Source organism: Raphanus sativus, chromosome 1 (assembly GCF_000801105.2).
Source record: "Raphanus sativus cultivar WK10039 chromosome 1, ASM80110v3, whole genome shotgun sequence".
In the NCBI taxonomy this organism is placed as follows: Eukaryota; Viridiplantae; Streptophyta; class Magnoliopsida; order Brassicales; family Brassicaceae; genus Raphanus; species Raphanus sativus.
Genome location: NC_079511.1, coordinates 10,747,192 through 10,768,959, shown reverse-complemented (window position 1 = coordinate 10,768,959; position 21,768 = coordinate 10,747,192). Strand labels below are relative to the sequence as shown.

General features: G+C 38.7%; 5 protein-coding genes across 5 annotated transcripts; 2 read left to right on the top strand and 3 right to left on the bottom strand.

Annotated features, from left to right (window-relative positions):
* The first annotated feature begins 1,967 nt into the window (after positions 1-1,967).
* On the top strand, positions 1,968-6,141 carry LOC108807981 (disease resistance protein RPV1). Its single transcript, XM_057010547.1, has 4 exons — positions 1,968-2,581; positions 2,662-3,829; positions 3,901-4,236; positions 4,327-6,141. Exons 1-4 carry the CDS (start codon positions 2,103-2,105, stop codon positions 5,884-5,886), a joined length of 3,543 nt encoding a protein of 1,180 aa, XP_056866527.1. The 5' UTR covers positions 1,968-2,102; the 3' UTR covers positions 5,887-6,141.
* Positions 6,142-6,842: 701 nt separating this feature from the next.
* LOC108811120 (probable inactive receptor kinase At1g27190) lies at positions 6,843-9,088 on the bottom strand. The gene has a single exon (XM_018583174.2). It carries the CDS (start codon positions 8,926-8,928, stop codon positions 7,129-7,131), a length of 1,800 nt encoding a protein of 599 aa, XP_018438676.2. The 5' UTR covers positions 8,929-9,088; the 3' UTR covers positions 6,843-7,128.
* Positions 9,089-9,891: 803 nt separating this feature from the next.
* On the bottom strand, positions 9,892-12,046 carry LOC108812860 (glycosyltransferase family 92 protein At1g27200). The gene has a single exon (XM_018585244.2). It carries the CDS (start codon positions 11,844-11,846, stop codon positions 10,095-10,097), a length of 1,752 nt encoding a protein of 583 aa, XP_018440746.2. The 5' UTR covers positions 11,847-12,046; the 3' UTR covers positions 9,892-10,094.
* A 2,392-nt stretch (positions 12,047-14,438) lies between these two features.
* On the top strand, positions 14,439-15,748 carry LOC108858399 (F-box protein At5g10340-like). The gene has a single exon (XM_057010537.1). It carries the CDS (start codon positions 14,599-14,601, stop codon positions 15,709-15,711), a length of 1,113 nt encoding a protein of 370 aa, XP_056866517.1. The 5' UTR covers positions 14,439-14,598; the 3' UTR covers positions 15,712-15,748.
* Positions 15,749-17,141: 1,393 nt separating this feature from the next.
* On the bottom strand, positions 17,142-19,975 carry LOC108850285 (TORTIFOLIA1-like protein 4). Its single transcript, XM_018623873.2, has 5 exons — positions 18,929-19,975; positions 18,740-18,842; positions 18,119-18,669; positions 17,634-17,998; positions 17,142-17,530 (listed from the first exon to the last, which is right to left on the bottom strand). The coding sequence occupies exons 1-5, from the start codon at positions 19,790-19,792 to the stop codon at positions 17,518-17,520; spliced, it is 1,896 nt and encodes a 631-aa protein (XP_018479375.2). The 5' UTR covers positions 19,793-19,975; the 3' UTR covers positions 17,142-17,517.
* Between the last annotated feature and the right edge of the window lie 1,793 nt (positions 19,976-21,768).

Below are 21,768 nucleotides of genomic sequence, written 5' to 3'. Positions count from 1 at the left end.
CTCTTGGATCAACAAGAATCTGCAGGGTAAGGAGAAGAAGAAGCAAGAAACAATTGATTTTGGTGGCATATTAGGAAGCTTAAACTTCAAAAGATTTCATTACTATTTTTCTTTGTGCTGTTTTTACAAAAATAATATGTAGAAACAATCTTTAGTTTTAATCAGTGGTTTCTCGTCCATTTGCAGTTATCTTCTGCACCAAGTCGGAGGTTTGAAGTGAATGATGTAGTCCTCAAGTCTTTTCTTCAATTTTTACAAATGGTTTTAGTGTTTAGCGTAGAATCTTTGCTACTTTGTGCTTGAAACACACATTTGCATATTTGGCTCTGCAAGTTGATAAATAATGTGATCTTCAGTTATGTTATGATAGTTGAATGATGTGATAATGTGTTTGGTCTAGTTGTTGTGTGACATCTCAGAAACCTATAAAATATTTATAGGTTAAGAAAACTGAGAAAACTAATATCAATTATGTAGATTGACAAAACAGAGAAAAACGATATAGATGCCATAGGCACATAGATAGAGGAACCAAATGAAATCCGATATTGTACCTTGTTTAATTTGCAAGATTACGGATAAAGACATTGGTGTGGAAGGTCAAATCAATTATATTGTACTCGCATACATGAACTTGACTGGTAGCGTCTCCAAGCGGTTTGGGATCTTACATCATATATGCGCTGGATCTTTCACATAACCTACCTACTGCTACCATTCCCTATGAACTCACCAAGATGAAACTGATTAAGAGTCTGGATCTTTCTTAAAACCAGCTACATGGGAGAGTTCCTCATTTCAAAATACTTATTCTAAACATTGTAGGGAATCTAGAAAGAAGGAGTAGTATCTTTTTTTTCAACAAGAGGCAATACTATTAGATTGGAGTAGACGCCTTATTATTGCGTTAGATGTGGCTAGAGGATTAGAGTATCTTCGTACGCTATGTTTACAAATATTTATGACTACATTTATTGTTAAGCTTATAAAATTTGAACTTTTTTTTTACATTTTTAATTCTTTTAAATTTTAACTTTTATTTTTGAGAATATTATTTTTGGATAATAATAAAATATATGTAGGTATTTTATTATTTTTATATATGTTTTATTTTTGGCCCCATTTATATATATATGTAGATTTTAATTCACAACAATATAGATAGATTAGATAGATTTATATTTTAAAAATATTATTGAAAGACCAAAATAAATAGTTTACGAGACTGCAGAATATAGTTTTAAATTGACAATGTTTACATATTTACATTTTAAACTATGTGTTTCGCCCGCACATCAGAGTATAAATATTTTATAATTACTTATTAATATGTTCATTAGTAATAAAAAAACTTTAATGATAAATTCTTATTTATGTTTTCTTTCTTAACCAATTATTATTTATGTGCTAACTACTAATTAAAAAAATATAATGCTAAATTATTATTTATGTTTTCTTCTGAAAGTTTTTACGTAAATTATTTTTGAAATTTTCTTTGTACATTTATTATTAACAAATAAATATTAAAATAAATCACTCAATATTTTATCTTTAATATATAAGATTAAAATTTTTATTTGATTTAATATTTAGTTATGTGTTTTCTGTTTTTTAGTTTTAACTTTTTATTAAATATATTTTCAGATAACATCACAACATATATAATAAGTTTATTTTTATTTTAAATATATTTTTAGATTTAAATAATTTTTATTATTATTAATTTTAATCAGTTATCTAATCAAAATAATTTAAATTTTTTTTTATTATTGGGTAATTTATATATTATATTTATTAAAATATAAACAATATTTAATCATTCTAATTTTTAACACAATAGTCCGAATGCAAAAGAAAAACAGATGGCAAATATGATATAGATAGATATTATTTGTAATTTAAACAATTTATTTTTTGTTTTATTTTTCCAACTGGGATTAGAGAAGTCGATAATATTCTGATGGGTCAACGAGACAACAAAGAGAAAGCAAAAGCTACAGAGTTTGGCTTAAAGCTCTAAAAGACATCCTCTCAAGAAAGACATCTCTGTGAACTTCTTGTCTTTTAACAGTTTGACTTTTTACAAGGAAGAAGCTCGGGAGATGGAGGCTGCCGTTCTATCGAAGCCGCATAGGCTCAAGTATCATTTCTTCCTCAGTTTCAGAGGCGAAGACACGCGTCACACCCTCGTAAAGCGTCTCTACGAGGATCTCCACGAGAAGGAGATAGTCCTCATCTTCCGCGACAACGAAGGCATGGAACGAGGGCAACCGATCAATCCGAGCCTCGTGGCAGGCATAGAAGACTCCGCGGCCTCCCTGGTCGTCTTCTCCTCTCGCTACGCTGACTCCCACTGGTGCCTTGATGAGTTAGCCAAGCTCTGCGATCTGAGCTCATCGCTTGATCGTCCCATGATACCAATCTTCTACGAGGTAGATCCTTGCGATGTACGCAAACAGAGCGGTCGTTTCGTGAAGGACTTTGAAGCACACGCACAGGACATAAGATTTAGCAAGGAAGAGATACAGCGATGGAGAGGAGCAATGAAAATAGTTGGAAACATCCCTGGATATATTTACAGGTAAAACACACAGCCTCTGCTGTTTTATATTCTTGTAGATATAGAAGAAGAGCTGTAAGTTAGTTTCTTGAACTTGGCAGAAAAGGAGAAAATGAGGATGAGATGATGATCAGTGAACAAAAAAATAAAATAAAAAAAATAAAAGAGGATGAGATCATGAGGTTTGTGGTGAAGAGGGTTTTAGCTGAAGTGAACAATACACCAGAGAAAGTTGGAGAATACACCGTTGGCTTGGAGTCACGTGTTGATGATTTGATGAATCTGGTCAACCTTAAATCCAGTTCTCAAGTTCAAATCTTGGGGCTTTACGGTACGGGTGGTATTGGGAAGACTACGCTTGCAAAACGTTTCTATAACAAGATTGTAGAATACTTCAAGGAGCAACGAGTTTTCATCTCAAACGTTAGAGAAAGATCATCAGGACATGACGGGTTACTCAATCTACAAAAGACTTTGATCAAGGGGATTCTCCGTTTGGTACCTGAAGTAGAAGATGTTAACAAAGGGAGAGACAAGATAAGAGAAAGTGTTTATGAGAAGAAGATTCTTGTGGTTTTAGATGATGTTGATAAGGTAGACCAAGTTGATGCCTTACTCGGTGAAAGGAGTTGGTATGGTGAAGGAACTCTTATAGTCATCACTACCAGAGATGAAGAGATTCTCAATAGGCTCTCTGTGAGCCTAAAGTATGAGGTCAAGTGCTTGAGTGAAGAGGAAGCAGTGAAGCTGTTTAGCTATCATTCACTGCGAAAAGAAAAACCAACAGGGAGTCTACTGAAGTTATCTGAGAATATCGTCAAGATAACTGGATTGTTGCCACTAGCTGTTGAAGTGTTTGGTTCTCTTTTTTATGACAAAAAGGAAAAGGAGTGGCTAGTTCAGCTAAAGAAGCTGGAAGAAACTAAACCAAACGGTCTTCAGGACGTTCTGAAGCTGAGTTTTGAGTCCTTAGACGATGAAGAGAAGAAAGTCTTCCTCGACACTGCGTGTCTCTTTCTTAAAATGGACATGACTAAAGAGGAAATCGTCGACGTACTGAAAGGTTGTGGGTTCAACGCTGAGGCTGCTCTCAAAGCTCTTAGACAGAAGTCTCTTGTTAAGTTCTTGGCAGACGATACTCTTTGGATGCATGATCAGATTAAGGACATGGGAATGCAGATGGTCATTCAAGAAAGCCTTGAGGATCCTGGAAAGCGAAGTAGACTATGGGATCATGGTGAAATCATGACCGTGTTGAACAATGCGAAGGTAGTTTTTTTATCTAAAGCAATAATATCATCGTTTGCATTTGAGTTCTATTCACATTATCGTTATGACAGGGAACACCATCCATCAGAGGAATCGTATTAGATTTCAAGAAGAAGTTTGTGAATCCAGGCATCAGCATTTACCTGAAGAATATATTAAAGCCTACAAGTAGTGAAAACACCATTCCCGTGGAGCATTTTGTACCAATGAAAAAGTTGAGACTTCTTCAGATCAATCATGTGGAACTGCAAGGAAATCTTGAACAACTTCCACCTGACCTCAAGTGGATACAGTGGAGAGGCTGTCTATTAAAAGATGTTCCACCGAGTTTTCTTAATAGGCAACTCGCTGTTCTTGATCTTTCAGAGAGTGGTATAAGACGCTTCCAGAGTTTGCAGCCAAGAAGGGTAAGCTTTCTTATCTCCCCTCTATGGCTCTATCATGGGTTTTGAGTTAAAGTCTCACTTCTAAAAAAAAACACTCTCTCTGGTTTGCAGGTGGATGACAAGTTGAAGGTTTTAAATTTGCGTGATTGCCACAGCTTAGAAGCCTTCCCTGATTTATCAAACCATGAAGCCTTAGAGAAGCTTGATTTCCAAGGATGCAAGCTTCTAGTGAAGGTTCCTGCATCAGTTGGTAATATGAAAACATTACTTCACCTGGATTTCAGAAACTGCACAAGACTCACTGAGTTTCTTGAGGATGTTTCTGGACTGAAATTTCTTGAAAAGCTCTACCTATCTGGCTGTTCAAATCTGAGTGTGTTACCAGAAGAAAACTTTGGTGCTATGAAATGCTTGAAAGAGCTTCTTCTTGATGGAACTGCGATAAAGAAGTTACCAGAATCAATTTTTCGCCTTGAAAAACTTCAAAAGCTTAATCTAAAGAGTTGCAGATCTATTCAAGAGCTACCTCTGTGCATAGGGACGTTGACATCACTGGAGGAGCTAGATCTTAGTAGCACTTCACTGCAAAGTCTTCCGAGCTCTATTGGAAGTCTCATAAGTCTCCAGAAGTTGTATGTGATGCACTGCACATCCCTTACTGAGATTCCTGACACTATCAATAACCTCGCATCATTACAAGAGTTAGTCATCGATGAAAGCGCGGTGGGGGAGCTACCTCTAAGCCCTGGATCACTGCCATGTTTGACTAAACTTTCAGCAGGAGGATGCAGGTCGCTGAAACAGGTTCCTAGTTCAATAGGGAGGTTAAACTCTCTTCTCCAACTTAAGTTGGATAGTACACAAATTGAAACTCTACCAGAAGAGATAAGTGAGTTGCGGTTTATTCAGAAACTTGAGTTGAGGAACTGCATATCATTGAAATCTCTGCCTAGTACGATTGGAGAAATGGACACACTCCATAGCTTATACCTTGAAGGCTCCAACATTGAACAACTCCCTGAAGAATTTGGGAAGCTGGAGAGCCTGGTATTACTCCAAATGAACAAGTGTAAAAATCTCAAGAAGCTTCCTAACTCATTTGGAGGCTTGAAGTCTCTTCAACATCTGCACATGGAGGAAACTTTGGTCATGGAGTTGCCAGAAAGTTTTGGAGACCTCTCAAACTTAAAGGTACTGAAAATGATGAAGATTGATGCTCCTCCAGGTACAGGCGAAGAATCTAGTTTTGTAATTCCAAAATCTTTCTCAAACCTCTTGCTGCTCGAGGAACTGGATGCTCGTGGTTGTGGAATATCTGGTGAAGTCCCTGATGTTTTTGAGAAGCTTTCTTCTGTGAAGATACTGAACCTTGGGAATAACAAGTTTCACAGTTTTACGTCTAGCCTCAAGGGGTTATCGGATCTTGAGGAACTTTCATTGCATGACTGCCGAGAGCTCACGTGTGTTCCTCCTCTTCCGTGTAAGTTGAAGCAGCTAAACTTGGGAAACTGCTTTTCATTGGAGAGTATATCCGACCTATCAGAGCTGACAATGTTGCGCGACCTTAATCTCACCAACTGTGAGAAAGTGGATGATATTCCAGGCCTAGAGCACTTGACGGCTCTGAAACGGTTAGACATGAGCGGATGTAACTTCCAAGTGCACCTTTGAAGTAAAGGAAAAAACTGTCCAAGGTGATTTGTTAAAACTCCAGAATCTCAATTAGTTTAAACTCAGTGTTTGTTAACAAGTTTCTTGCAATCTTGTGAGATACTTCTCATTGCAAGTTCCTCTGAAAATGCTGCGGAATTTCGAAGAATGTGAAGCCAGTTCAGAAGGTGACTCCACTGTTACTTGATCTGCTATCAGAGAAGTTAAGAAACTGCAGACAAACTGTTGCTGATAAACAAACAAACAAAAGAAAAAGACATGGTGTTTTGGCTATTGTGTTTTTGCTTTTCAAAGTATACATTCCTTGTCCCTTCAGTTTACTGTTCTCAAGCTTATTTGCTTCTTTAAGTTCACTCACTTTAAAAATGTTTATCTGTTTCATTACCTCTGCTTTTATAATCTTATTTGCTTGTTTATCTGTTTCATTACCTCTGCTTTTATAATCTTATTTGCTTATTTGGTTTACCTCTGCTTCTATAATCTTTATTCGCTTTATCTCTGCATTCATATAAGTTCACTCACTGTAAGAAAAAGTACCAAAAATAGGAGACTCTTGTTTCCCATGATCTGTGCAAGTAGTTTTGATTAAATGGCTTTCACAGCTTGTCACAGTAACAAACAAGAGAGACCACCAGATTATCAAAAAGGAAATGGTGACAAAACACGATGTTATTATTACTATAAGTGGGGTCGAGGTTCATGTGTGTATGCTCAGCGAGACGCTGACATCTCTAGATCTGCCTCCACCATACCGTTTCTTTTAAAACTCTGTCGTGTCTTATTCTTAAGACCAAACCCCACATCTAATCCAAAAGATATCATCACAAACACACCAAACTATGCTTTCACCCTTTTGACCATTAAAAATGAAATCAACAGTTCAGAACAAAGCTTTTTTAATGATACAACTTTAAGGCAAAAAGACATTTGGAATCTATGGAATGAATTAGACCAAATTGCCAAGAACTTGTTAGCTTTGTACGGTACAACCATGAAACAAGGCGGAACAAATCTTCTCATATCAAATACATTCCAAAGAGTACATTGATGACCCACAGCGAATGTACATAATTTTACAACAAGCAGTAAACAAGACAACACAAGAACACGGTTAACAAGTAAGAACAGTGGGAGAAGAAGCAACAAAGAATGAGATATAAAAGTAACAAAAACGCTTTTTGATACAGAGTAGATTCCTCATACCTTTCCAGCGCTTTACGCTGCCTTAAAAAAATCACTCACTCAAGCTTCTTGTTTGTTGAATACCAGTGGAAACTCATCGTAATGCTCAGAAACACCATGTTTATCCGCCATGTTCTTCAAAGACTCATACACCTGAACCATCGTCGGCCTTTCCTTAGGCCTAGACACAACACAGCTACACGCGATTTTCAAGAACTGCAATATCTCCTCATCATGTCCTTTCCCGCTAATGCTTTTATCAATAGCATCTTTGCTTCTACCAGTACCCAAAAACTGACTCACCCAGTCCACCAAACTCCCTTTAAACCCTTCAACCCCGTTTATAACAGACAACGGCTTCTGCCCCGTGACCAGCTCAAGAAGCACGATCCCAAACCCATACACATCTCCTTTCAAAGACGCGACCATAGTACTCGAGTACTCAGGCGCCACGTAACCCAACTCCCCCAAATCTCCGTTATTAAACGAGCTATCGTTAGAGTCACGACTCCCAACCAGCTTAGCCAAACCGTAATCAGTAATCCTCGCATCAAAGTCATCATCAAGAAGTATAACATTGGAGCTAATAAACTGATGCAAATACGGCGGCTGGCATCCATGGTGCAGCCAAGCTAACCCTCTCGCAGCTCCCACACCGATCATAAGCCTAGCCGGCCAGTCCAAAACCGCATCACAGAATCCACCGCTATGCAACTGAGAGAACAACGTACCGTTAGGCATGTGCTTATACACCAACAACCTCTCATCTTCCACAACGCAGTACCCTAGAAGCGGCACCAAGTTGGGATGTCTAAGCTCACCCAACTTACTCATCTCCGACTTAAACTGCTTCTCCCCAACCCCACAGGCACTAAGCCTCTTAACAGCAAGCGCAGACCCATCGGTTAAATCCGCTTTGTAGGAAACACCGGTCCTCGAAGAGACATCGATGTTCCCGGAGCTGAACTCGTTAGTAGCGGCCATTAGATCGTTCAGTTTGATCTTCACGATAGGTTTCTGAAAGAGAGTGACTTGAACAAGCTTGTGAGACCTCAACAGACCAATCCAATCGCTATCGTCTCTAGACTTCCCAGCTCCGTACCCTCCTCTCTTCTTCTTCTTCCTCTCTCTCATAAAGAACCACCAGAACACCGCTAAACCTACACACAACGACCCGACAGCCCCGAGAACCCCAGCGACCACGATGATAGTCAAGTTCCTCCCGCTCAACGCCCCGCATCCCGACAAAGGCTTCCCGCATAAACCGCTATTGTCCGAAAAATCCTCCTCCCCGAAACGAGACAGCTCTGAAGGAATCGTTCCGGAGAGATCGTTCCCGGCCAAAGAAAGCCTTCTCAACCGATCTAACCGGCTCAGCTCTGTCGGAACCGAACCGGAGAGCTTGTTGTCGCTGAGGACGAGCGCGTTCAAGAACTTGCACTCCACGATCTGAGACGGGATCGGGCCGGAGAGTCTGTTCCCGGACAGATCTAGCGTGACGAGGTAAGGGAGCCAGGAGCAGATTTGGGAAGGTATCGCACCGGAGAGGTCGTTTCCGGAGAGATCCAAGGACTGGAGGCTGCGGCAGAGCTTGAGGGGCTCGGGAATCTGGCCGGCGAGCTGCATAGACTGGAGCTGGAGAGAGATGATGCGGTTCTCTTTCTCGTTCCAGCAGGAGACGCCGGTGAGCTTGCAAATCGAGGAGGATGTGGAGTTCGGGAAGGACCAGGAGGTGAGGCGTGAGGAAGGGTCGGTGAGTGAGTTCTTTAGGCCTTGGAGACAGAGGACGTCGTCTTCTGCGTAAGATGATGAAGAGATGATGGTGATGATGAGGAGAAGACATAAGAGAGGAGTCTTCATGGTGTTAAGCTTGGATCGATCTAGGGTTTCTCTTTTTTTTTTCCTCTCAGAGAAGTTCAATGGCGGAAAGGAGGAACGCTCATTGACTGTACTGATGAGAAAAGGAGACAACTTTATTTTTTTTTTCTTTTCCTCTGTTTTGACTATTTTTCTTTTTAGTTATTTTGCAGAGATTATTAATTATTATTTGTTTGTTTGTTACTAGCTGGTTTGTTTTGTTTGGGAAAAGAATCCAGTAACTAAACGACGTCGTCAGAAAAAGCAAGTCTGAGAGTCAGAGAGAAGAAGATTCAAGTATCAATGTTTAAATCTTTGAAAAGGAAAGGTAGTTATTCTTTCTGGGTGAGGGTCAAAGTACAAATCAAGAACTTACGACTCTTTTTGTAATGATGATAGTTTTTGTTATATATGACCAGCATATCAAATACTCGTATTAATGTGACTTTAATGGTATTCATTTTTGTTAAATATAGGCTGGCTCATTACTCGCAAGAGTTCAAAACTTGCAAGTTGTAGTATGTGACAAATAGTGACAAACTATGAAAACAGACATCTCTATAGAACTAAAAAATGTCTGAAGATAATATGTTTTGTGGCCCATGGGCTTTTTATACCGTTACTTACATTTTAGCCCCAAACATGTAAGGGTTGGCTGGCTGGCTTTTTCCTTACGGTGAATTGTACAGGTGACCGGAAAAGAGAACAATGAACGATATAGCCGCTGATAGTGGTATGTATGATGAGAAATAAATGATAGAAAGCCGCTTTTAATACCCCACTATTTTACTTTTATGATGGGTAATAATCATCAAATTGGTAATATCCGTTAGGACCGTTACCACTGCCATAACGACAATGATTAACACGTTTGGTGTTAAAGATTCCTTCAAGATTTATCTTTATCATCATCTTACTGACAACTTTCTTACCGACAAAAAATATAGTCCAAACAAAAATCCAAAATACATTTGTAAACAAAATATTAATTCATGTAAGAAGAATAAAAAAATAACTGAAATTTACAAATGTGGTAAACTAAAAAAATCAAAAATAGAAACCATTTCAATTATCCCCACCAAAAAATAAAAACAAAAGAAGAGAATATTAATGTATACTCGTCAAATGTACATAATCTCACAAACCAAGTAACCAAAAAAAAAAAAAAGTCATTCTTGTAGTTGTTGCTGTTGTTGCCTCTGCCACGGCAAATAACCAGTCACTTGATCAGCAAAATTAGACAAAACCAAATCCTTCAAACCAGTATCCCACACTTCACAGAACCGTCTGTTCCAATCAACCGGCTCAATAGCCTCAGTACCAAGCCCCGGAGCTCGATCTTTAGACCCTTGGTTCTGATTCTCTCGCCAGTCCACAACATAAGTAGCCACTCTTCTCTGAAACTTGGCTTTAAAAGTGTCCCAAACTTGGTACTTGTAATGGTTCACAACCGCAACGCTCTCCAATAAACTCATATGCCCTACTCCTTCCCTCATCTGAAAATGATGAACTTCGTTGAGCAACGAGCTCGTCAGCAGCTCTGGTCGGATTATCGACTTATGCCTCTCCGGGTTCGCTTGTCTGCAAGTGTAACCCACCGTCACGCCTTGCGATGGAACAGAGGTTAAACCGGAGGGACCGTAACTATGACATTCTGTTCTGATCTCTCCCACCAAACCCCACGAAGTGTAGTTAGAGACTAGCGAGCTCAAAGCGTTTTTGCTAGGTAACCCTTGAGAGCGATGCGTGGGGAAGTAGTAGAACTCGTCCACGTCGAAGAATCCAACCCAGCTGCACTCCTCTTTCGCTCTAACCGCACAATGCGAGAAACCAGCTTCTTGAGTCTTGATCCACGGCCACACGTGTCTGCTCACATTGTAATTCTCCGAGTTGAGCAACTCGATCTCCTCTTTTATATCGTCGTCGCTGTTGTTGTCGTATATAAACCAACGCTCGACGCCTAACCACGAGTGGTACATAATCCACTCACGCAAGAACGGTGCTTGGTTCCATAGCATCGTGCAAACACAAAGCTCATGCTTCTTCACCCTCTTCACCACACTACTCTTCTTCTTCTCTGAACTGTAGACTCTCGCAACGGATGGTAAAGCAGGGGTAGATCTTCCTCTAGGATCGACGTGGATCACGCTCACACGAAACTCCTCCGGATTAACCTTCAAGCTCTCAGGCAAAACACACCTCACGACTTCTTGCGCCGCGGCGAGAGCTTGAGTTACCAAAACTTCGACACGTGTCTCGAACTGGCATTTGTAGTAAGAAGGATCTGACTCCTTGTGAGGTCTTCGAGTCAATCCTTTCACAAACACAACAACCGTGTCGTCGCCGTCAATCACCGCCTCGTAACCAACTTTCGCCCAATCACGAACCTTCTTCTCATCATCACTCATCTTCTTCTTAACCAAATCTCCTTTGAATTGGAGATCAACAGACGAAGAATAGTTTAAAGGAGCGTTAGGGCACCGAACAACCGATCTGAACTCATCGAATTCATCGCTAGAGATCGACGGCAACAACACCAAAGTCTCTTCCTTTCTTCCTCCGTGATGATAAACACAAACTAGCTCCTTCCCACCTCTCCCGATTCTAGCGGAGAGAATCAGCAGCAGCACGTGGTCGGGGAACTGGACTCTGTCTTGGATGCTCAGCGGAGGGAATCTACCGTGAAAGGAGCGCTGAATCGAATCCATGGAAGATAAGACGGAGAGAGCAGGGACGCGGAGAGAGGGTCTGAGAGAATCGGAACGGACGGAGATACGGTCGGAGGATAATAAGAAGAAGAGCAAGACGAAGAAACAGCAGAGACATGTCGTTAGATACCTTAGAGACAAGAAGTGTGGTTTGGTTTGGTGCTGCTGTCTGTTCCGAACTTTCCTCTTCTTCCCATTCTCATACTCCATCATCTTGGTTTCTCCACTAAAGTTGTTATAAATAAAAATCGAAACTTTTATCTTCTGGGTGAGGACAGGACAGCGTGCTTTTAATAGACTGATCTGGAGAAGGTTTTAGTCGGGGGAGAAGAGATCTGGTTTTATGCGCCGGCCGACCAAAGTACTCTTGTTCTTCTTTTTGTAAGAAAGAAGGGAATATATAAATTTAATTTAATGTATTTTTTTTTTTTCTGAAATAATCCTTTGTGATAAAGACGCGTTTGTGTTGTGATGAGTCGCGTTAGGAGGCGTCAGCGTTTCTCAAATAATACTATTGGAGTAGCCACCGATTAGTACTAATCATTTTCCTCATATTTTGGGGTTAAATTAATTAAATTTAGACTACTACGTCATTTTCTTATGGATTAATGATTTTTGTTGTTTGTTTAATAATGAAGACGAGAAAGGTGCCACTAGTTTTGCGACTTGTGTCCATCCCAAAGATGCTTACAACGAGGTGGACCATGACTTTTCTCGTCTTTTTTATTTATGTAATGTAAAGTATAGTATTGGGTTTGAAAAAGGAGACGTATGATTTCCTGACAGTTGTGTTGCGTGTGGTCTTTTAGTTTTTTTCTTTATGGGAAATAATATTAATTGTTCTTCAAGATTCGCCGGAGCGGAGGACCAACCCTGGTGGTACACACTACACAGCATGATTCAGGCTTGATAATCAAAGATGCTACTGTGTCTAGCTAAACAATTGGTTGGTGTGGAATAAATATGGTTGATGAGTTTAAAACGAAAGTAAAGATGACAGAAAAGTATGGTTTATAAGTTTCATTTCACTGGCGAAGTAACATCAGAAAGTTGAATGTTTCCTGGTTCGATTAGTTAAACAAAACGTGGCTAAGATCAGGTTTGTCACTTGTATGTTCGACAACACAAACTCATCACTGTTTATAAAAAAAAAACTAGTAGTATATTAATAAGATTGTTATTTTCTTTTGCAACCTAGAATATCTATTAAATTAGTTTCGTTATGCCCCTTTGGTAAACTAAAAGTAAATGGTATCAGTTTCTTACGAATACGCTGTATATATTACAATGTAGGACTTGAATGTGACGCTGAAGGCGATTGCTCTTCATCAATCTCGCGTTGCCGACCTTAAAAAGTTGGTTCATTCAATAAGTGAGTTTGTAGAACATACAATTCTGCCCAGGGTATAGCAGTAAATCATTTTTGTATCCAGCTGTATCATTTGGTTTCTGAGATATTTTATTGTTTAATTTGTCGTCTATAACCGACTTTCATTTCTAGAATCTTTTATTGACTTTGATATTGTGTTTGCTTAGGGCTGTTTTTGTAATATATGTGAATATGCTTGTTGTATTGAATAATTTTGAACATCTAATATTTTTCAAAACTAAAATAAGAGAAAAGTGATAGAAAGTGGGATGAGGTATATGTATAGAGCCGCCAAACTTGCTTAATGCAAATCAAACATGGTTCCTTTAATTGTATTAGGTAGAGGGTTTAGGCATAAGTATAGTGGGAAGTTGCTATGCACATTGCTTGAAACCGCTGGAAGCATGTTCCTTTCTTCTCTCCCCACTTTCATTTTTTTATAAATTTATAAGATTATAGCTAATGATTGATTCATACAAAAGAAAGAAAAAAGAATGTACCTTCCATTACAATTATACATCCATCTTTTATTCCATTTCACGTTTGTTATTCTTGTTTATGATAAATCCAGCAACATTCTTCTTTCCTGTCCTCCATGCTTTTGTTTTGGTTGCTTATAATAGCACGCAAAGACATAATTTGTTCATCCACATACACATGCATGATGGATGCATGTTTTTTTTATATTTACGAGGGTATCCTGACTTTCACTTTGTAAGTTCAGACTAGCCACGTGGTAGGTTTAGAATCTTTGGCAACCGCGTTGAATTAGGCCATGTGTTGTTCTCCTCAGACCAAAAAAATCTATGTGAAAGCCTCGATGACCAGTGCGAATCAAACCCAGAACCGTATTTACAGTTGCAAGCCGTACACCACCACCAGACTAACTCGTCCTGGTTGCATGTTAGTGTGTTACCATCCTTGAAGAGTTAAAACTACTAACAAAATTCAAATATACTAGCTACCCCCGGCGTATACTTCTAAATCCATCTTAAGTTATGCATGACACATTCCAAAACACATTTAGTCTCCATGTAAAGTACTCCCAAGATAATTTATTTGGTCTTTGGTTAACTTCCCATATAATTTATTATATCTTTGGGTTAACTACCTACCAAACTACAGTTTCAAAATTTTCATAATATTCTAAGCTTTAACGATTCGGTTCCACCACGATAAAAATTAAAATTAAAATCTGGAAAATGCTGATCCAGTACAAAACATGATTTGTGGATAGTTGCCGACTATCAAAATTTTAGAAACAAAAAATTTATAAAAATAATGTTTCTTATTAATTTTAGAAAACAATTTCCTTTAACCTGATAGATATGGAAAACACAAATCAAATCTAATAGAAAACTCTATTTTCTTATTCTAGATTTCTTGTGTTTAACTCTTAACATATTAAACACTTATTAATATGTTAAATTTCCACGAGTTTGAAATTATCTAGCATACTAGATTTCATATTTATAAACTTAACAAATAAATTGCGATCCCCTTACTTTCTTTTCTCGAATTTCTTTTTGAAGATGATTTCTTATAAATAAGCATATATGGTGTCTTCTCTCTTTCATCTTTCAGAGAGAGAACAGTATGGAAGAACTGCTACCACACGACATAATAGAGAGTATTCTAGAGAGACTTGACGTAAAAACCCTCCTCAAGTTCACGACGGTTTCAAAGCAATGGAAATCAACTATCATCCGATGCCGTTCTTTCCAAACAAGACAAATGCTCCATCGCAAGCAATCAGGAAAAACAGATGTTGTTTTGGTATACGATGGTTATACTTATTATTATGATAGTAGTCCTAGAATTGAAGTTCTGAGAACGTTGGTGGTGGGGTCAACAGTTTCTGTCAAAATCCCTACAAATTGGGAAAAAAAGTTTTACCTAATTTGCAACACCAGCTGTGACGGTTTGATATGCCTCTCCGATCGTTATGATTCGAGTATTGTGGTTAATCCCACCACTCGTTGGCATCGAACTATTCCTCCATGCAACTATCAACTTGAGGCTTTCTGGAGGAAGATCAGACAACCTTCTCTTGGATTTGGTAAAGACAAGATCAAAGGGACATACAAGGCAGTTTGGTTATACAATTCTGTTGAATTTGGTCTAAAAAACAAAAGCATTACTACTTGTGAAGTTTTTGATTTTACCACAAATGCTTGGAGGTATGTTGTCCCTGCTTCTCCCTATCTGATTCATGAAAAACAAGGTCCTGTGTATTGTGATGGGTCACTTCATTGGCTCACTGCGGGTGGGGAAACCAATGTTTTGTCTTTGGATCTTCACACCGAAATTTTTCAAGTCATTCCTCAACCTCCTTTTCTCCACGACTCGTACCACGGCTTGTACACACCGAATCTTGCCATGTGCAGTCTTGATGATCGTTTGTGCTTGTCTGATAGAATTGGGCCAGAGCAAGTAATGTGGTCGTTTGATTCAGAAGACAAGACATGGAATAAAATATATTCAGTAGATCAAAGAACCTATGCTTGGAGTAGGAATAACATGTGGAAGAAACTCACACCATTATCAGTTTTGGGGAAGGACAAGTTACTGTTTTACGATGGTGAATCTTCGGATGGACCATTGGTGGCATTTGATCTCAGAACTAAATATTATGACATAGCTTACAAATGTAAACTCGAAGCATACAATGTTCTTTGTTATGTCCCGAGTTTAATCTCTATTTTGTAAACCTCTCGAGAACCATGTTGCTTTTTAAGCCATTGTTAATGGTTATATGCTTATTTTATGCTAGTTCTGTAATATGTTGAAAGAGATCTTGATCATGCAATTCCAAATATAATATTCAATTCACAACGATAAACTATTAGCAAAGACAAAACAAAGTTGATGGCATGCGCGGGTGCCATTACAAGCTATACGACTGGGGCTTAACAAAACCATTAGAACTATCTTATGGTAAAGACAGAACCATTTATGTTATATAATTCTACTAGATAACAAGTTGCTCTTGGAGACTTGTTGTCCCTGTATTGTCCTAACTCTTTTATAGCAACCCAATAATTTATTTTCTTCCCAAAAATATTTACAGATCAAGAGTACCATCGAACATTCACACAGAGCTTTACATCTCTATCCACGGTTTTGACAAAACTCCAATGGCACATCACATAAATATCATTTCTATTCACATGCATTTAATCTTTGAAACTAACCCCCACTGATTCACTCGCTGATTAAATTATTAGACAGTTTTTTTTTCTAAAAGAGAAAGCTTTACTAAGTAAGACGTGTGAGTGAGAGTTGAAAATTCAAACAGGCCGTTGAAGCAAAGCATAGAATCTGAGATTTAGGCTTTTTCATTTTCAGCGTCTGAGTCCGTCTGGTTTTATAAGCACAACCACTGAGGAAAGCGAAGATTAATTATTTCTTCATTATAAGATAGTTTTACCTGGCGGTTTGTTTCTGTAGTTTTGTATGCATAGAGTCTTGGAACTGGTTTCTTGCTGATATCTTCTGTCGATTCACGAATCCCCTGATCAAAACTGTTCTCCTGCGCAGCCATTTCACTGGCTGAGTTTCTGGTCCGTGTCTGCATTGGTCTCTCCTCGGTTTTTCTCCATAAATTGGGGCTTAAGAACTCTTTACCAGGTAGTTTTGAACAATTCTCTCCTCCACAGCTACTAGTTTTAGGGACTCTCACGTTTGAAATCGCAAGATCACATGATATTTCATCCAAAGCCATCTCTAGACCGCTCACTCGGGACTCCAGAGACTGGATCCCACTCTGTGAGCTTCCCATAAATTTCTACATCCAAAAATGTATTTTTTTCAGTGAGGATTGACCCATTTACATAACCAGACCCATCTACCTTGGCGAGATTGTTATGTGCCGTCTTGATGATCGTTTGTGCGTGTCTGAGAGAATTTGGCCTAAGCAAGTGATATGGGCGTTCGATTCAGAAGACAAGACATGGAAGATGATATATATTCAATAGATTTCACAAGAACCTTATCTTGCACCACTATCAGTTTTGGAGAAGGACAAGTTACTGTTTTACAGTCTTAACACTTTATTGTACCACCGGACAATCACTTAGTTTTTGAATCAGACAAATGCATTATTTGAAGTGAAGTGAAGTCATCTTGTATTGTCCTGATTCTTTTATATAGCAACCAATAATTTATTGTCTTTCCAAAAGATATACAGATCAAGAGTGTAAAACACCAAACAGTCACACAAATCACCGTTTTGACAAAACTCCAATGACACATTACAAGAATATCATTTCTATTCACATGCATTTAAATCTTTGAAACTCCCACGATTGATTAGATTAGATTGTTTTTCTAAAAGAGAAAAGCTTACTAAGACATGTGAGTGAGAGTGTAAAATTCAAACAGGCCGTTGAAGCAAAGCATCGAATCTGAGATTTGGCTTTTGCATAATTAAATCTAAATCAGTTTGGTCAGCTTCTATTGTGCTTCAAATCCTCACATCACCCTCTTCCCCAACAAAAAAAAAAATAGAATCGCTCAAGTAGATAATCTGAAAAAAAAAATACAAAAGCAGACCTTTCAAAATCAAATTTTTACAAGCAGAACCACTGAAGAAATCAAAGATTATTTATTTACTAGAAAGATGGTTTTACCTAGTGGTTGTATGCATAGAGTCTTGGAACTGGTTTCTTGCTGATCTCTTCTGATAAACAGAACCACCTCCCCTTTGGCCGAGGTTGTTCACATCTGTCGATATCTCCTGGTCAAAACTGTTCTCCTGCGCAGCCATTTCACTGGCTGTGTCTCTGGTCCGTGTCTGCATTGGTCTCTCCTCAGTTTTTCTCCAGAACTTGGGACTTAAGAACTCTGTACTAGGTAGTTTTGAACAACTACTATTCTTAGGGACTCTCCCATTTGAAACCGCAAGATCGCATGACAATTCATCCAAAGCCATCTCTAGACCGCTTACTCGAGACTCCAGGGATTGGATCCCGCTCTGTGAGCTTCCCATGAATTTCTACATCCAAAATGTATTTTCTTTTTTCAGTGAGGACAGAGCCATATATAATATTCATAACGAAACATTTCATCTACAGTAAGGTAAAACAGGACCGTTAAAGACCAAGTTTTGTATTACCTGAAGTAAGTCTAAGAGACTGGACTGCTGGTTCTCAATCATAGCAAGCTGCTCACGTATCAAAGACAGTTCCTCGCTGTCTTTCCTGCTCTCATTACCATCATCTTTACAATTCTTCACAACCGGATCACAAGAATCATCACCATCGTCACTGCATGGTGCAACCCTCGAGCCAGACCTCAACCCACCACCAAAGCCATGTTCTTTTTTATCTCCCCTGCTTTTCTCAGAGATGGTACGTTTGATTATATCTGGTCCTCCTGAGCTGGCCTCATCTTCCTCCGATTCCACCCTTTCACTAACAGATTGCTTCACCGGTGGAAACTGTGGTCCCTTCTTATCATCCACAATAGAAGCTGCTAACATGGTCACATTCCTTTTTGGAAGATTCTCTTTTTGTTGTCTAGTTGTTCCATATGATCTACTCACAGGTAGAGATGGGGACCTCTTCATCATAGGCGTAGCTTTCTTTGGTCTTGAAGACTTAAAACCAACCTCAACGCTTGAACTTCTCGTGACAGATGAAATGCATCCAATGCTACTACCATCATCTGAAGAATTATTTTTTTTTTGGTCAAAAACTAAATCTAATTTTTCAGACAATGTAACACATTAACATACCAGTGGAAGATCTAGAAGGAGACAACAAGGCTTCATCTAAACCACTTGAGACTTCTTTCCACTGTCTCAATGCTTGATTGATAGTTTCTCTTACACTTTTCACCTGCACTTGTTACATGTGATTTAGATTCACTTCACCATTAAAGACAAAAAAAATATATATATATTTTTATCTTTGCTTGTTATTACCTTATCAAACCTTCTGCTCTCAAGAGCCGCCGTGGAAGCTTTCTTGTACTGCGACGCCAACTCCTCCGCCGCCGCGACTTTTCCCAACGCCTCCGCGGCTGATTTCCTCGCCGCCCAATCTTCACTGCTCAGAAACTCGATCAAAACCGGAACCAGCCAATCCAAAACCGGTTTAGTCCCCGCGCCGCCGGCGGCGATGATACTCCCCACCGCGGTCAAAAGCGCCGCCTTGGCCTTGAAAGCCTCGCTCTTCAGCAGCTTCCCGATCTTGGGAAGAGACTTCCTCAGCTGCTCCGACTCCGGATCCGCCGCGGCTTCCACCGCCGCCGATAAACACAGCGCGGCTCCGATCTGCGCGTTCGAGTCGCCTTCCTGGACAAGCGTCTCGATGAGCGGCTTCGCGACGGAGGCGAACGGCTGCGCCGCGACGTGAGCGGACATATCGGCGGTGGCGGCGGCGCAGGCGGAGCGGACGGAGGAGTCCGGGTCTCGGAGGCGGCGGATGACGGTGGAGACCATCTTGGCGAGGTGAGGAGAGAGGGAGTCGCCGTGGTGGCGAGACATGAGAGACAAGACGGCGACGCACTGTTTCCTCACCGGAGATTTGCAGGAGGAGTCGGTGCTGTGGATGCAGGTGAGGAAGGAGGAGAAGGAGTCGTGTGTGAGGCTTCTGGCGATGGAGTCGAGCTCGGCGGCGGCGAGAGCTAAGGTGTCGCGGTCGGCGAGCTTGTTGAGACAGGCGATGACTCTTTGTTTCAGATCAGGAGGTGGTGACGGTGACTGAGAACTCGGCGATGAGGAAGAAGAGGCCGGAGATGAGGAAGAGACCGGTGGACTCGGAGGAAACCGTCCTTGAATAGACATTTTCTTTTACTTGTCTTTGAGTTGAGTCTAACGATGTGAGAAATATGGAAGGAGAACGTGTTCACATTAAATGTGAAACTGCTTGAATATGGCGGCAGATCGAAACTATGATTACGAGTTCAGACTGTTGTGTAATGTGGTTTTTAAATGCTATCTAGAGAGAGAGGGGGAAGTGGTGAAAAGGATTAATTAAATAAATGATAACTATTATCATAATATTGCTGTTAGTTTTATTGAAAAATTATTCTTATATAATACTAACAGTAACTAACTATAGTAATCACATATTAATGTCGATGAAAATTTAATTTGATAATATTTTAGAGCATCCTAATACACTATCTACTTAAAGGGATATCTATTTCAGGGATACAAATAAAAAATCACTATCTCTAGAAACTATGAAACTATGAAACTATGAAAGTAATTATAGACTTTGTCTTAAAGAGAACATTAAAATATTTTCTCTTTCGAATTGGTTTTCTATATATTTTTAGTACTGAAATTTTGAAATATGTAATTTTCCGGTAAACAAAAAATTTGACAATATTTTGAAGCATATAATAAATATCTTGTTCAAATTTGAATTCAATGTAGCATTTTTCCAAGAAGTAAATGTAATTTGACTACATTTCTTGTTTTCATTATCCTTCTCATTGTGGAATGTTAAAAAAAAAAAGTTAAAATCATTTTTGTCGATATATATTAGCTGTTTAAAACTCTAAAGTAATTGATATTAACAATAATCTTTATAAAATCTAAATTGGATTTGAAGAAATAGTCATTGTTGTGTTTTTCTTACAGATAACAGTGTAGGTCAGAAAGATTCTGTCCTTTTTGATGTCGTGTTAAATCCTCACAGAAAAAGAAACTATATGATATTTTAAACAACTCAAATGAAATGTTGGCAAAAATAATAATAATCATTGTTATTCAACAATAGCAATGTATTATCAGTTTATCACCATTACCAAATAATATGGTAGCAAACGACAAGAAGAAATCAAAACAAAATTAAAAACTGACAGGCAAAGGAATATATCCCAACTGGCGAACCTTAGAACAGTTCCAAATTTACAGTAATGTATTAATTAAAAAATGGATTAAGACAAAATTTTGAAATAATATGCTGTGTGTTCTCTGGTGAATCAGATGATGCTGTACCATTCTGTTTGACATTTGACTTGATCGGAGTATCAATGATGCTTATCTGATTCTAATCTTATTTTGTCTTTTTATATAACAGAGCCAAGATGATGTAAAATGACAAGCATCATGGTAAAAAGGAGGAAAAGGGGTAGTAAAAATAGAGTGGCATAGATGTAAATACGAAGAGAAAGAGGGAGAGAGACATTAAGAGAAATAATGGTAAAGCACGCGAAGGGGGAGATGGAGAGAGCAGGCAAATTGGGCAGACGAGCACGTGACTTGATTAACTCTTCTCTCCTTCGAAATTATTACTGTTTCAAATTTATTCTTACCTATAGTTTTATGATTTTTCTTCTCTACACAGCTACGGCCTACGGATATTCGATACATAACCTCTGCCAATACGGAGGTAATGTTTCATTGACCGAACATTTGATAATATATAAAACATAATTGCATGTAGAATTTTCGTTTCTTCTTTTTAATACAAAACTAGACTTTGAACCCGCGCGGACGCGCGGTTATACGGTCTATTTAAAATATAAACTAAATTACAAAATATATATTTTATATCAATTACATAAAATACTCTTTATATTTTATATTTGATAAAATTTGTTTTGATTTAATTTTGATAATCATATATCAACCACTTGTTTTTGTATGTTTATTTAAAAATAACAACATACTAAAAGTTTATTTTAAACTTTAGTTCTATATAAATTAGAAATGCTCAAATAATTTTCTGAATACGTAATATATATCTAAACTATAACAATTTGAACCAAATGACTTTCTAACAAAAGGATTTCATGTTTTTCTATATG

Coding starts and splice junctions, on each gene's coding strand:
- LOC108850285 (XM_018623873.2), bottom strand. CDS start 19,792: ATGTCTATTCAAGGACGGTTTCCTCCGAGTCCACCGGTCTCTTCCTCA. Junction 18,670..18,739: donor TCCTTCTAGATCTTCCACTG/GTATGTTAATGT, acceptor ATAATTCTTCAG/ATGATGGTAGTAGCATTGGA. Junction 17,999..18,118: donor GTCTCTTAGACTTACTTCAG/GTAATACAAAAC, acceptor TTTTGGATGTAG/AAATTCATGGGAAGCTCACA.
- LOC108811120 (XM_018583174.2), bottom strand. CDS start 8,928: ATGAAGACTCCTCTCTTATGTCTTCTCCTCATCATCACCATCATCTCT.
- LOC108812860 (XM_018585244.2), bottom strand. CDS start 11,846: ATGATGGAGTATGAGAATGGGAAGAAGAGGAAAGTTCGGAACAGACAG.
- LOC108807981 (XM_057010547.1), top strand. CDS start 2,103: ATGGAGGCTGCCGTTCTATCGAAGCCGCATAGGCTCAAGTATCATTTC. Junction 2,582..2,661: donor ATCCCTGGATATATTTACAG/GTAAAACACACA, acceptor TGAACTTGGCAG/AAAAGGAGAAAATGAGGATG. Junction 3,830..3,900: donor CCGTGTTGAACAATGCGAAG/GTAGTTTTTTTA, acceptor TCGTTATGACAG/GGAACACCATCCATCAGAGG.
- LOC108858399 (XM_057010537.1), top strand. CDS start 14,599: ATGGAAGAACTGCTACCACACGACATAATAGAGAGTATTCTAGAGAGA.